The sequence below is a fragment of the Topomyia yanbarensis genome, chromosome 2 (genome assembly GCF_030247195.1).
Source record: "Topomyia yanbarensis strain Yona2022 chromosome 2, ASM3024719v1, whole genome shotgun sequence".
NCBI classification, from domain to species: Eukaryota; Metazoa; Arthropoda; class Insecta; order Diptera; family Culicidae; genus Topomyia; species Topomyia yanbarensis.
In genome coordinates, this window is record NC_080671.1 from 18,145,544 (window position 1) to 18,158,356 (window position 12,813).

Below are 12,813 nucleotides of genomic sequence, written 5' to 3' on the forward strand. Positions count from 1 at the left end.
AAAGTTCTTGTCTATGGATGCCAGCTGCAAGTAGTTAACATGGTATGTTCTTTTTTTTCTATAAATGGCAGGGTGCCAAATCCGGCCAAAACCACACGGAACAATCGTGTTGATACAGGTAAGGTAGCAGATGATTTTGCTCGTTCATGTAAGTTTTCTGGTTGAACGTTCCGGTTACTATTAAAGTATGCAGGCACGAAGCTACATCCGCCCAGAAGATCGGCCGGGGCCCTCGTGTTGCTTCAACAGAGGATGCAGGCGCTTCTGTAAACACTCTTTGAGGTAGATCTCTCCGTTTACAGTCCCGGTAGTCACGAACGACGCACTCCGTTTGTCACATGAGCAGATCGCTTGCCAAATCATGTATTTATTGGCAAACTTTGAAAGTTTCTACTTACTTTCTTCCTTCGCCGGAATCCCGACTTGAGGTAAGTCTCATCATCCATGATGAGACGAAATGGCTTCGTCACCATCTGGGTGTGCAGTTTCCGGGCCCGTGACTTTCCCACCGTATTTTGCCGTTCGTCACGATTTGGAGTCTTCTGCGCTTTGTACGCATGCAGTCCCTCCCGGTCTTTGGCTCTCTGAACGAAAGACTTGGATAGATTAAACTTTTTGGCCACATCCCTGACCGGAGTATTGTGATTTCGCTTAAAAGCTTTCACTACACGCTTGTGATCCTGATCACTAATAGAACATCCATTGTGACGTTTAAACCCACCATTGACTGCACGATTCCGATTTTTTTTTCCGATGTCCCGATGAGAGAGTTGGGGATTTTCCAGGTGAGTGCGCAAAATCAATTTGCGACGTTGCTTTTCGAGTGACGCCATTTTTTTCCAATTTTCGACAATCTGATAGCGATGAAAATACAGTGTAAACAACTTCTACCCCATTCGTAACCCAACTTTGTACCGGGAAACAAGTGCTTTTGTTCTCTCCGGTGTGGTTTAGTTTTTTCGGTGGTACGAAGGTGCTTGCTGTGGCAGAGGCTGCAGTAAAGCATTACTAATAAACAGTCCCGCGAGTGATAATTGTTACCTGCGATATCAGTTAAAGTAGTGCAGTGAAGTGCGTTACTAAACATTTTTCTTGCCTGAAAGACGGCTTTGTTTAGACGAGCTATATCAGCTCTACTGTGTGAAGGTCACGCGGGTGACGGATAAAACAAACGAAGGATCAATTCACCTACCAGCTCGTCAGGAACCAACTGGTGAAGTGTTTCGTTTTTTACTTTTCTTATTGATTTTTTTTTTATTATTGTTTTTGATTTTTTATTTTGATTTAAATTAAATAGTGCGGTCGAGCGTGTTGCTCCCGCAACAAAATGGAACAAACAGAAGGATCACCCTCCGAAGACGAATATTATGGGGAAGAAGAACGTATATCTGATACTGAGACAGATAATGTTATGGTCGATCCACTTCCCCCACTTTCCCCCAATGTCTCACAGCCCCCCCCCGAGTCAAGGTTTACCAGGAAGGATCCGCTGGTCCTTGGGTGGTATACTTTCGGCCCAAAAATAAACCGTTAAACAGCATAACTGTTGCACGGGAGCTGACAAAACGTTACTCGGCCGTAACCGAGATTAAAAAGGTTCAGTCAGATAAACTGCGCGTAGTCGTTACTGACTTGAAACAGGCCAATGATATCGTTAGCAATAGCCTCTTTTCGCTGGAGTATCGCGTCTACATCCCTTCTCGTGATGTGGAGATCGACGGTGTGGTAAGTGATGCGGGTCTAACTGTCGATGATCTGATGAATGATGGGGCTGGCCGCTTTAAGGACCCTAACCTTCAATCAGTTAAGATTTCGGAGTGCAAGCAATTGCACTCAAAGTCCATCGAAGATGGTAATTACTATCCATCAGACTCGTTTCGCGTAACCTTCGCCGGATCTGCACTTCCGAGCTACGTTGAAGTGGGAGGAGCTCGTCTACCTGTACGCCTGTTTGTACCGCGGGTCATGAATTGTTCCAATTGCAAGCAGCTAGGTCACACGGCCACCTACTGTAGCAACAAGCAACGGTGCGGTAAATGTGGGGAACGCCATGCGGATTATACTTGCAGTAGCCCCGCTGAGAAGTGTGTTTACTGTGGGGAGAATCCGCATGCACTTTTGACATGCCCAACGTACAAACTTCGCGCGGATAAACTGAAGCGATCCGCCAAAGATCGCTCCAGACGCTCTTACGCAGAAATGCTTAAAAGAGCTGTTCCACTTATCTCCGAAAACCCATTCGCTCTCTTGCCAACTGACGATAATGCCTCTAACGACCCTTGCGAGGGGCATTCTTTGGCTCCGCTTGGAAACTCTAGGAAAAGACCTAATCAAAACTCACCTGAACTTCCTCGTAAGGGTCCTAGGTTGTCCCAAACAAGGGTACAAAATAAAAATAATTCATCAACTGGAAGTGCTGGTACAAATCCGAAGATAATACCTCCTGGTTTTGGGAAATTGAGATACAACCAGGAGTTTCCAGCACTCCCCGGGGCACCAAAAATCCCAAGTGCTCCAATTTTACAGTCAGAAACTCAACCTAAAACGGGATTCCTTAAATTCTCTGACATTGTGGACTGGATATTCACAGCTTTCAACATTACCGATCCTATGAAAAGCTTGCTGGTTGCTATTCTACCAACAGTAAGAACATTTTTAAAACAGTTGACTGAACAATGGCCCCTCCTTACAGCGATCGTATCCTTCGATGGCTAACTTATTAGACGGAATCAGGGATCTGATCACTGTTTTACAGTGGAACTGCAGAAGTATTATCCCCAAAATTGATTCATTAAAACACTTGCTAAATTACAATCATTGTGATGCATTTTCCCTATGTGAAACATGGCTAACTTCTAATATAAACCTCAACTTCCACGATTTTAACATTATCCGCTTGGATCGAGAAGACTCATATGGGGGGGTACTTTTAGGGATCAAAAAGTGCTACTCCTTCAATCGAATCAACCTCCCTTCGACGCCAGGCATTGAAGTTGTCGCTTGTCAAACAACAATCAAAGGCAAAGATCTTTGCATTGCTTCTATTTACATTCCTCCTAGGGCCATGATGGGATATCGAAGATTCTCCAACGTGATTGAACACCTTCCCTCGCCCCGCCTGCTTCTTGGAGACTTTAACTCTCACGGTACGGGGTGGGGCTGTCTATACGACGATAATCGATCTTCGACAATTCAAGACCTTTGTGACAACTTCAATATGATAATTCTGAACACAGGGGAAATGACACGAATTCCTAAACCACCTGCGCAAGCAAGTGCACTGGACATATCTTTATGCTCGACATCACTACGGTTAGATTGCAAGTGGAAGATAATATCTGATCCCCACGGTAGTGACCACTTACCAATTGTAATTGCAATCACCACTGGTTCAAGACCATCGACACCAATCAATGTTCCCTATGACCTCACACGAAACATTGATTGGAAGAGCTACGCTGCTGAGATATCCAAAACTATCGATTCAACACAGGTACTTCCCCCGGAGTTAGAATATAAATTTTTGTCCAACTCGATTCTCGATAGCGCGATTCAAACTCAGACGAAACGAGTACCCGACGTGAACACCCAAAAACGTTCTCCCAACCCGTGGTGGGACAAAGAGTGCTCAGACGTGTACGCGGAGAAAGCTGCCGCGTATAAAACCTTCCGGAACGACGGGTTAGTTGCTAGTTATCGAGTGTACGCGATATTAGAAAAGCGAATGAAAAATTTAATGAAAGCTAAGAAACGCAGTTACTGGCGCCGGTTTGTCGACGGGTTAACAAGAGAAACATCGATGAGCACTCTTTGGGGCACGGCCCGACGTATGCGAAACCGAAACAGTACTAACGAGAGCGTGGAATATTCAAACCGTTGGATATTCGATTTCGCCAAGAAGGTTTGTCCGGATTCCGCCCCTGCACAGCAAATCTACCGCGCCGCGTCGCCTTACAATACCGCGAACGAAACACCGTTTACGATGGTGGAGTTCTCACTTGCTCTCTTATCATGTAACAATAAAGCCCCGGGGCCAGATAGAATCAAATTCAACTTATTGAAGAATCTGCCAGACTCTGTCAAAAGACGCTTGTTGAATTTATTTAATAGGTTCCTTGAGGGTAACATTGTCCCACATGACTGGAGACAGGTGAGGGTCATCGCCATCCAAAAACCAGGAAAACCAGCCTCCGACCACAATTCGTATCGTCCGATTGCAATGCTGTCCTGTATCCGGAAGTTGTTCGAGAAAATGATCCTGTTTCGGCTCGACAATTGGGTCGAAACAAATGGCTTACTGTCAGATACACAATTTGGCTTCCGCAAAGGCAAAGGGACGAACGATTGCCTTGCGTTGCTCTCAACAGAAATTCAAATGGCATATGCTAACAAAGAGCAGATGGCATCAGTATTCTTGGATATTAAGGGGGCTTTCGATTCAGTTTCGATCTACATTCTTTATGAGAAGTTGCACCAGCATGGTCTTTCGCCAATTTTAAATAACTTTTTGCTAAACCTGTTGTCTGAAAAACAAATGCATTTCTCGCATGGAGATTTATCGACATCACGATTTAGCTACATGGGCCTTCCCCAGGGCTCATGTCTAAGCCCTCTCCTCTACAATTTTTACGTGAATGACATTGACGAATGTCTTGTCAATTCCTGCACGCTAAGGCAGCTTGCAGATGACGGTGTGGTCTCTATTACAGGTCCTAAAGCCGTCGACTTGCAAAGACCACTGCAAGATACCTTGGACAATTTGTCTGCATGGGCTCTCCAACTGGGTATCGAGTTCTCCACGGAGAAAACTGAGCTAGTCATATTTTCTAGAAAGCGTGAACCAGCGCAACTACAGCTTCAATTAATGGATCAAACTATTGCTCAGGTTTCAACATTCAAATATCTCGGGGTATGGTTCGACTCTAAAGGTACCTGGGGATGTCACATTAGGTATCTGAAACAGAAGTGCCAACAAAGGATCAACTTTTTCCGTACAATAACTGGAACATGGTGGGGTGCCCATCCAGGAGACCTAATCAGGTTGTACCAAACAACGATATTATCAGTGTTGGAGTACGGATGTTTCTGCTTTCGCTCCGCTGCGAACATACACTTCATCAAACTGGAGCGAATCCAGTATCGTTGCTTGCGTATTGCCTTGGGTTGCATGCACTCGACCCATACGATGAGTCTCGAAGTGCTGGCGGGCGTTCTTCCGCTGAAAAATCGATTTTGGGACCTCTCATATCGATTGCTCATTCGATGCGATATTCTGAACCCATTGGTGATTGCAAATTGCGAAAGGCTTGTCGAGCTTAATTCTCAGACCCGATTCATGTCCTTGTACTTCGATTACATGGCACAGAACATCAATTCATCTACGTATAACGTCAACCGTGCTCATCTCTTAGATACTTCTGATCCAACTGTATTTTTCGATACATCCATGAAGGAAGAGATTTGTGGAATTCCGGATCATATTCGCCCACAAGTGGTCCCAAATATTTTCTATAACAAATACCATCAAGTCGACTGCGCCAAAATGTTCTACACTGACGGATCAATTCTCGACGGGTCCACAGGCTTCGGTATCTTCAACGAAAATCTTGCTGCCTCATTCAAACTCAATGATCCTGCTTCAATTTACGTCGCAGAATTAGCTGCCATTCAGTATACTCTCGGGATCATTGACACCCTGCCCTCAGACCATTACTTCATCGTTTCGGATAGTCTCAGCTCCATTGAGGCCATCCGTGCGGCGAAGCCTGGAAAGTACTCACCGTATTTCCTGGGGAAAATACGGGAATATCTGAGTGCTTTATCTGAAAAATCTTACCAGATTACCTTGGTTTGGGTCCCGTCACATTGTTCTATTGCGGGCAATGAGAAGGCGGACTCTTTAGCCAAGGTGGGCGCATTAGAAGGCGACACTTACGAAAGACCAATTTGCTTCAACGAATTTTTCAGTATCTCTCGTCAGAGGACGCTCGATAGTTGGTAAACCTCATGGAGCAATGGGCATCTGGGACGGTGGCTACATTCCATTATCCCGAAGGTATCAACGAATGCTTGGTTTAAGGGGTTGGATGTGAACCGGGACTTTATTCGTACGATGTCAAGGATCATGTCCAACCATTACTCGTTTGACGCGCATCTCCGTCGTATAGGGCTTGCTGAAAGTAATCATTGTGTTTGTGAGAACGGCTATCACGACATCGAGCATGTTGTTTGGCTGTGCGCAGAGTACTGTGTTGCCAGGTCCCAACTAATAGATTCCCTTCGGGCCCGAGGTAGATCACCCTATGTGCCAGTCCGGGACGTCCTGGCAAGCCGTGACCACCCCTATATTTTTCTTATCTATATCTTTTTGAAAACCATTGATGTCCAAGTTTAATACATTTTACCCTCTCTCATTCACAGTAGAATCTCACCAACCTATCCCTGTATCTACAATATGGCATTGCTTCACGAGTCTTCGGTGCATACTCTTCTTGATAACCGTCTATCCAGAACATCATGACATACCGCACATGCAGATGATATAGAGTGCCAATAATTATCCGAAATATCGACCCTCCCCTCGCCCCTGCGATTACAGGCTGGAAACTACAACACTACAACAAAGTGTGCATATCCGCCACAATGATCAATCAGCAAACGACGATGTCAATTACACAATATGTATCCCACTTCCTACCTTTTTCCTTTACTTACATAAGAGGGGAGCAAGCCGCCCCTAAATACGGCTTTCCCTTCCCCCACTAACATGTGACATGTAATATAAAAAAATGAATTATCGGCCTCGTTAAGCTACAGCATTTGGGCCTAAATAAATGTATTTTAAGATAAAAAAAAACTTCTTCCCAATTTTTCAAGAGACTACTTCTTCCCAATTTTTCAAGAGAAAATACCCAATGGGTTATTTTCTACAGCGTTTTTTCCGTGATGTAATTTGATGTGGGACATCGCATATTCGCGTCTGTGTTTGAATGATCGCGTGGACCGTGACTCTGATGCTCAATTTTCAATGCACGGTTCAGATACTAGAAGAGAGTTGCCCCATTTCACTAGAGTTCTAGGTCATGTCGTCATGGAACGTGCTGTCTAGTGAACACGTGCGTCATTTTTTAGGTTTAGCTGAAGGATTGGGTCTAGGTTGTTAGGATCGAGGGTAGAGAATTTCGGACGTGAACGATTCATGATTGCGCGAGCGGTGGGTTAATGCTTGAGATCGTGTTTGTAAATGTATAGGTGCTAAAACGTTCACTTAATTGCCGGGGTGTTTTAATGTTGGCGGCTTCGCAGGCGTAAGTGTGTATGGATGATTGCAATTGCATGTTCGCGTTTGTGACCAGGTTGTTGTTATCGCGAAGGCTACGAGCGTTTGTACGTTAGGAATGAGAGAAAGAGATTGTGAGTGTATACGAGAGAATATGCAACTTATTGTGTTAATGAGTGTTAGTATGGATCTAAATAAGGATTTAATAATAAAAGGAAAAATATCCTGCCGTATAAAGAAAAAAAGGAAAGAAATTAAGTAGTAACCGAATAGAAGCGTATAAATTGATCGATATTATTTTTGGCACTCATGAGTAGTAGACAGCAAAGAGGTGCATAACTGAGACTCTACCAAAGGCACCAGAGTCCTGTTAGTCCAGAATAAACATACGAGCAAGATAAAACCTTCAAATTCCAACAAAAATCGCGAAAATTAATGCAAACTTTTTCCGCTCGTTTTCTCAGTTTCCTTGAAATAAGGGGAACGGAAATGTGGTCATGGGCAGTGAAGCAAACCACCATTTTAAAGCTGTAGCAAAGATCGTAGAGTAAGCTAGATCAATTATAATCGAGATCACCCCATGCCGTACCGTGAAAATTGAAGTCTCCTCGATGCTGGGAGGAGTTCCGCAATATCAAAAAGTAGCCCGTTCCCAATCTAGGTCCAAGCAATCCTGCACTAAGTTGAATCTCTGGTTGAAATGTCACATGAGGTATGGTTTTTTGCTTTAGTGTTTGGGTACTAGTTTAGCTACATCGTCTAACTAGACACCCAGTTGGTGCTAGTTACTGATGAGGAGAATCCGAAACTCTAAAACAAAAAACCCATACTTTATGTAAGGTCTTGTGGCCTTATGCACAAAAATTTGGTCTTGTCCAAATTTTTTTCCCATTTGTGAAATTTGCATGTATATGAGCTTTTTGTGTTCCTGGCAGCCTTGGAAACTCCTTGTTTCTTCTCAAAGGTCTAAGACCAGGTGCTGTTCGCTTCGGATTTGTGGCAGAGTTTTCTCTTACTGGTATATTTGGCGGATTTGTTCTCTGGACTCTCTAGAAATGGGTGGCATGTTTCTTTTCGCTCGGGTGGTGTTAGTTCAATCGAAGATGGCGTCGAAACAGCAAGAACTCCGCGACCGTGTTGTACGGTTTTACGAAACGCATATTCACGTGGAAAAAAGTTTAAGGTAGACCACGTTTGAGACAAAAACGTGCCCGTGGGTACAGCTCACCGGATCCTGGCATCCCCGAGCGTGGAGCGGAAGGTCGGTCGATCGTGAAATCGCAGTGGCGGTGGATGACGAAGAACTACCGCGGGACGTCGTTTGTGCTGGACGACGAAAGTTACTTTCCGCACTCGAAGACCCACATTCCAGGAAATGACAGCTACTATTCCAGCGATACGTCGGCCACACCTCCCGTCCGCCATAAATTTGAAAAAAGTTATGCTGTACATCACCATATCGGACATAAGGATATTCAAGCCGATCGGTCTGGCCATCAATCAACAAGTGTATCAGGACGTGCATGTGTGAAAATTCTTCTGCCGTTCCTAAAGAAGCGGATGAGAAGTACTGGCCGGACAAGGCGTCTTCCCATTACGCCAAGAAGACGCGAGAAGAGTATCTTGAGTAGAAAAAGATACCGTAATTGCATCCGGAAGTTGGACGTCAGTACCGTCCAGCGCTCTTGTGAGAGCATCGCGACTAAGTTACGTCGTACGGCTGACCAGGGCCCCTTCCCAATATTCATTGGTATTTTTTTGAAGAATAAACATTATGTTTTTAATAAAAAATACTGAATTCGTTGAAAACATTTTTTTTACTGAGCAAAATTTCATTCTTTATTGAACATCCATTATATGTAGATCTGTGAGATCGTAGCAACCATGCGTGTCGCGTATATACACGGAAACGAAAAACTACCTAAAATTGAGTTCCTTTGATTCAATCTCGTGGTATCGTGGGGGAAGTTAAAATTAGGTAAACCGTGTTGAAGGTAGTTTCCATTTAACCACAGCAAAAATTACAACTCATTGATAGGTTTTTTATACTCAAATTTAAGTTGAATTTACCTAATTTTGAGTATACCCCAAACAACTCAAAAGTACGTTCCTCCACAGAAGATCTCGACTGAGTCGAATATCTCGTTTTGTTAAGTGTTAAGTGCGAAAGCGACGGACAACTCAAAAGTAAGTTAAAAGAACTTATTCTACAGGTTGTTTTATTTAACCGTGTAGATATGTGAAAAATGTGAGAGCCAGAAAATTTTCTATATCGGAAAGAACATCTGAACGAAGTGAAGTGCTTAGTGATTTTTTCAAATCGGAGAAATAATACGACAATATACTAGATTACCCGTGTGTAGTAGTGACATACTATTGTAGAAAGCCCCATTTTTAGAAAAACTGTGTTGGATGTTGAGAACGACGAATACGTCATGGATCCCTAGCCCTTTTCTGCCAGAGGATGTCGGGCTGTGATTACAGGAGACAATCGGTGGTTGGTAAAAGTTAAAAAATATGTGGTCTGCTATTATCAAGAATTCGGATAGACTGTTGGTTGAATTTTATTGCATTTCTGTATTTGACCCAAGCAAGCAGGTACGTTATTTTTTCCCATTTTTTATTAACGACTTATTAAGTCAATTTCTTAACTGTAGTAACTGGAAGGTGAAGTATATTTTTCAATATTAAAAGCCAAAGTACTCAAGGGAGAGCAAGAAGTTGAAAGAAGAAAGTTTAGAAAAACGTGGAATAGGGTCATATGAGCAAGCTTAGAGTTTCCAGGCGACTTAAACCTTTGTCTGCTATCGCAGGGGTCAGGATCTTTTGGCATTAGAAATGCGAATCACCTGAGTTCCACGTTTCTCCCTTATTTAAGGTTGAAAATAATTCGTTGATTGAAATCTACATTAAATGAATAATTTGATTGCCGTATAATTTTGAATCATCTTCAATTTGGACGCTGCACAGTTGGCCTGGCCGCTTCAATGCTTGTGCCATATTCGATATGTGCCATAAACATTAATAATGACAAGAAAAATTATAGGCGAATGTCTGCAATTTTGCAGGATCCCTACATGTATTGGATGTGTACAACACCCGTTATTTGTAGATGTTTTGGAATCAGGAAGTCATCTACTTTTTAAACCTGCTATAAGGAATCGTATGCGATCGTCTTATTTCCTGAAAACCGGATCCCGGAGGTGTGTCCCAACAGAGGAATACTATTTGTAAATTTCAAATAATCCTAGCAATATGGATTACAAAATTCTAGGGATTGCCTCAGAGATTGCTATTAATCGTCATGTATTTGATACTTTGATCCCGGAAAGGTCTGCACGGAACATGTTTGCGGGGTTGCCGCAAGAGATCCACAACTTTATTTGGTTTCCTAATAATTCTGCCTGTTTTATACTTAGCCAGTGAACGGAGCAGACAAACGACTTCATCTGTAGACAAAGAATAGAGGCAGCCAACGTGCGCGAATAAGAAAAATGAAAGCCGCACGTTGCCTAATGCCACTATGGACTAGCACTGAACACGAGTGGAACTGAGTTGCGCTTAGAACTCGATAGCTGGTACATGAAAGAATCTGAATGAAACAAGTTTTCGCCGTTGAGAAGTAATTGATTACAAACCCCAAAGTTAGAGCAAGGGATCAATTACAATGCGATATACTATTGTACGGGCATGAACACTTATTTCAAGAATCGCCAATTTTTTTAAAGAATTTATTGCCGATTTTCTGATCTCTTTTAAAGTAATATGCTTCATACTTTTCAATACAGAGCCCAGTTGCAAGATATTGGCAATGTAACTAGAATATCAACAATATGTTTGAATTGAGAGGCATAATTACTGCACCACTCTGTGTCTCCAACATTATTAACCCATTTTTTTCGTCTACAATTTGTAAATACAAAAATAAATCCACGGCTCGGTCAAGCATTAATGTGCAACCCCAAAAAACCGTGTATTTTGTACAATATAACATTGTTGTGAAAAGTTGTAGTTATGAGATAGATCGAATATTCCAGAAATCGATACCCTCATTATTGAATTTTAATGAATTTTGTTTCATTTATATGTCAAGGTTTTAATAATGTAATTTGCACTCTGAAATCCGTAACTTTAGAGCCAAATATCCGGTTCACACGAGATTCCGACACAGTCTGGGATAATATCACATATTTTTGGTTTTTTGAAAAACTTGCCCTCAATAGTATTCACACAAACAATTTCTCTATTCACGATTTTACAACAAAGTGTTTGTCCGTAAATTTTCCATCCCATTGTATCCATAGTAAATGAAAGCTTTATGACGTTATCAGAAATTTTGTTTGAATTCGCTTTCGACAGGCTTGGGCCAGTTTGGAATTTAGTGTGGAACCAAACTAGGCTTTATCTAATAAGGAAGCGATCACTGGTTTAAAATAGGTAATCGAATATACCTGACCTGCATCATAAAAGTACGTGTTGATGTTTCCATAACCAGAGCAAATGTTCAGCAAGCTTATACAAATTACCTATTGCACTTAGGAAAGATTCCATCGAAGATAAGGACAATGTTCTAGCAAATGAATAGCTGGAGATAGCTTTTCAAGAAGGTTTCTAGAATACTGCCTATAATCGCAAGTCAGTCCCATGTAGATAGGGAAACCCATAGAACATGGGACTGACTTGCGATTACGGGCAGAATAGCTGTTATAAAAAAACCGTTCGATTTTATTCCACTATTCTTTTTCTATTGATCACATACCACTAAATGAATTATTTCTCGTCTATTGCAGCCTGATTCTGTTTAATCGCTTGATTAGAAACCAATTTGTATTGAATTAGTAGGAGAAGCGTCAGGTATCACGTAGACTTACATATGAAATATTGACATGATCAAGATTACAAACTTCTAATCAGCGAACGATTTGTGCAGCTGTATGAAATACAAAGTTTCGCATGAACTTTGCCATATATAGAAAGTATAACCACCAAGATTGCTAATCTACCCGATCTATAAATCGTCATTTTAACGATTGCTTTCCATTGATAAGACTCACTACATTGTAACGTTGTAGGAACTTACATCACTTTTTGTTTCAGAATATACATTTCATCATGCCAGCTCGCGCACTCACCTTGATTCTTGAAGAACAAATCGAGCGCGACCGCATTTCGGTACGCCTCATCCTTCGCGTAGAATGTATTGAATGTCATGGTTTCAATTTCCAGCACACTGTACCCACTGTCGAGCTCCCGGAGCAGCTCAGCCAGCTGGCGCACGTTGTCTTTCAGCAGACAGTACACCTTCCAGTTGGCCTCGATCAACCGTTCCTCACCGGACTCGCCACCGTAGTTTTCGATCGTTTTGACCAAATGCTCCCGAATGTAGTCCCTCAGGTCGTGATCACTAGTTTCCGCCGCGATCTGATAGAACACATACTTCGAGACCCAGTCGATGTTGGTCAGGATGTGTTCCGCCTTGTAAAGCTGCCGATTCGATAGTAACCGATGGACGTACGCGTTGGCCTGTGAATGCA

General features: G+C 42.6%; 1 protein-coding gene across 1 annotated transcript in view; it reads right to left on the minus strand.

The window, feature by feature from the left end:
• LOC131678620 (spatacsin) overlaps positions 1 to 12,813 on the minus strand; it is a 40,386-nt gene that overhangs the window by 25,568 nt on the left and 2,005 nt on the right. Inside the window, exon 2 of the mRNA XM_058958843.1 lies at positions 12,412 to 12,802. Within this exon, the coding sequence (XP_058814826.1) occupies positions 12,412 to 12,802 (391 nt within the window). The remainder of the gene's footprint in view (positions 1 to 12,411; positions 12,803 to 12,813) is intronic.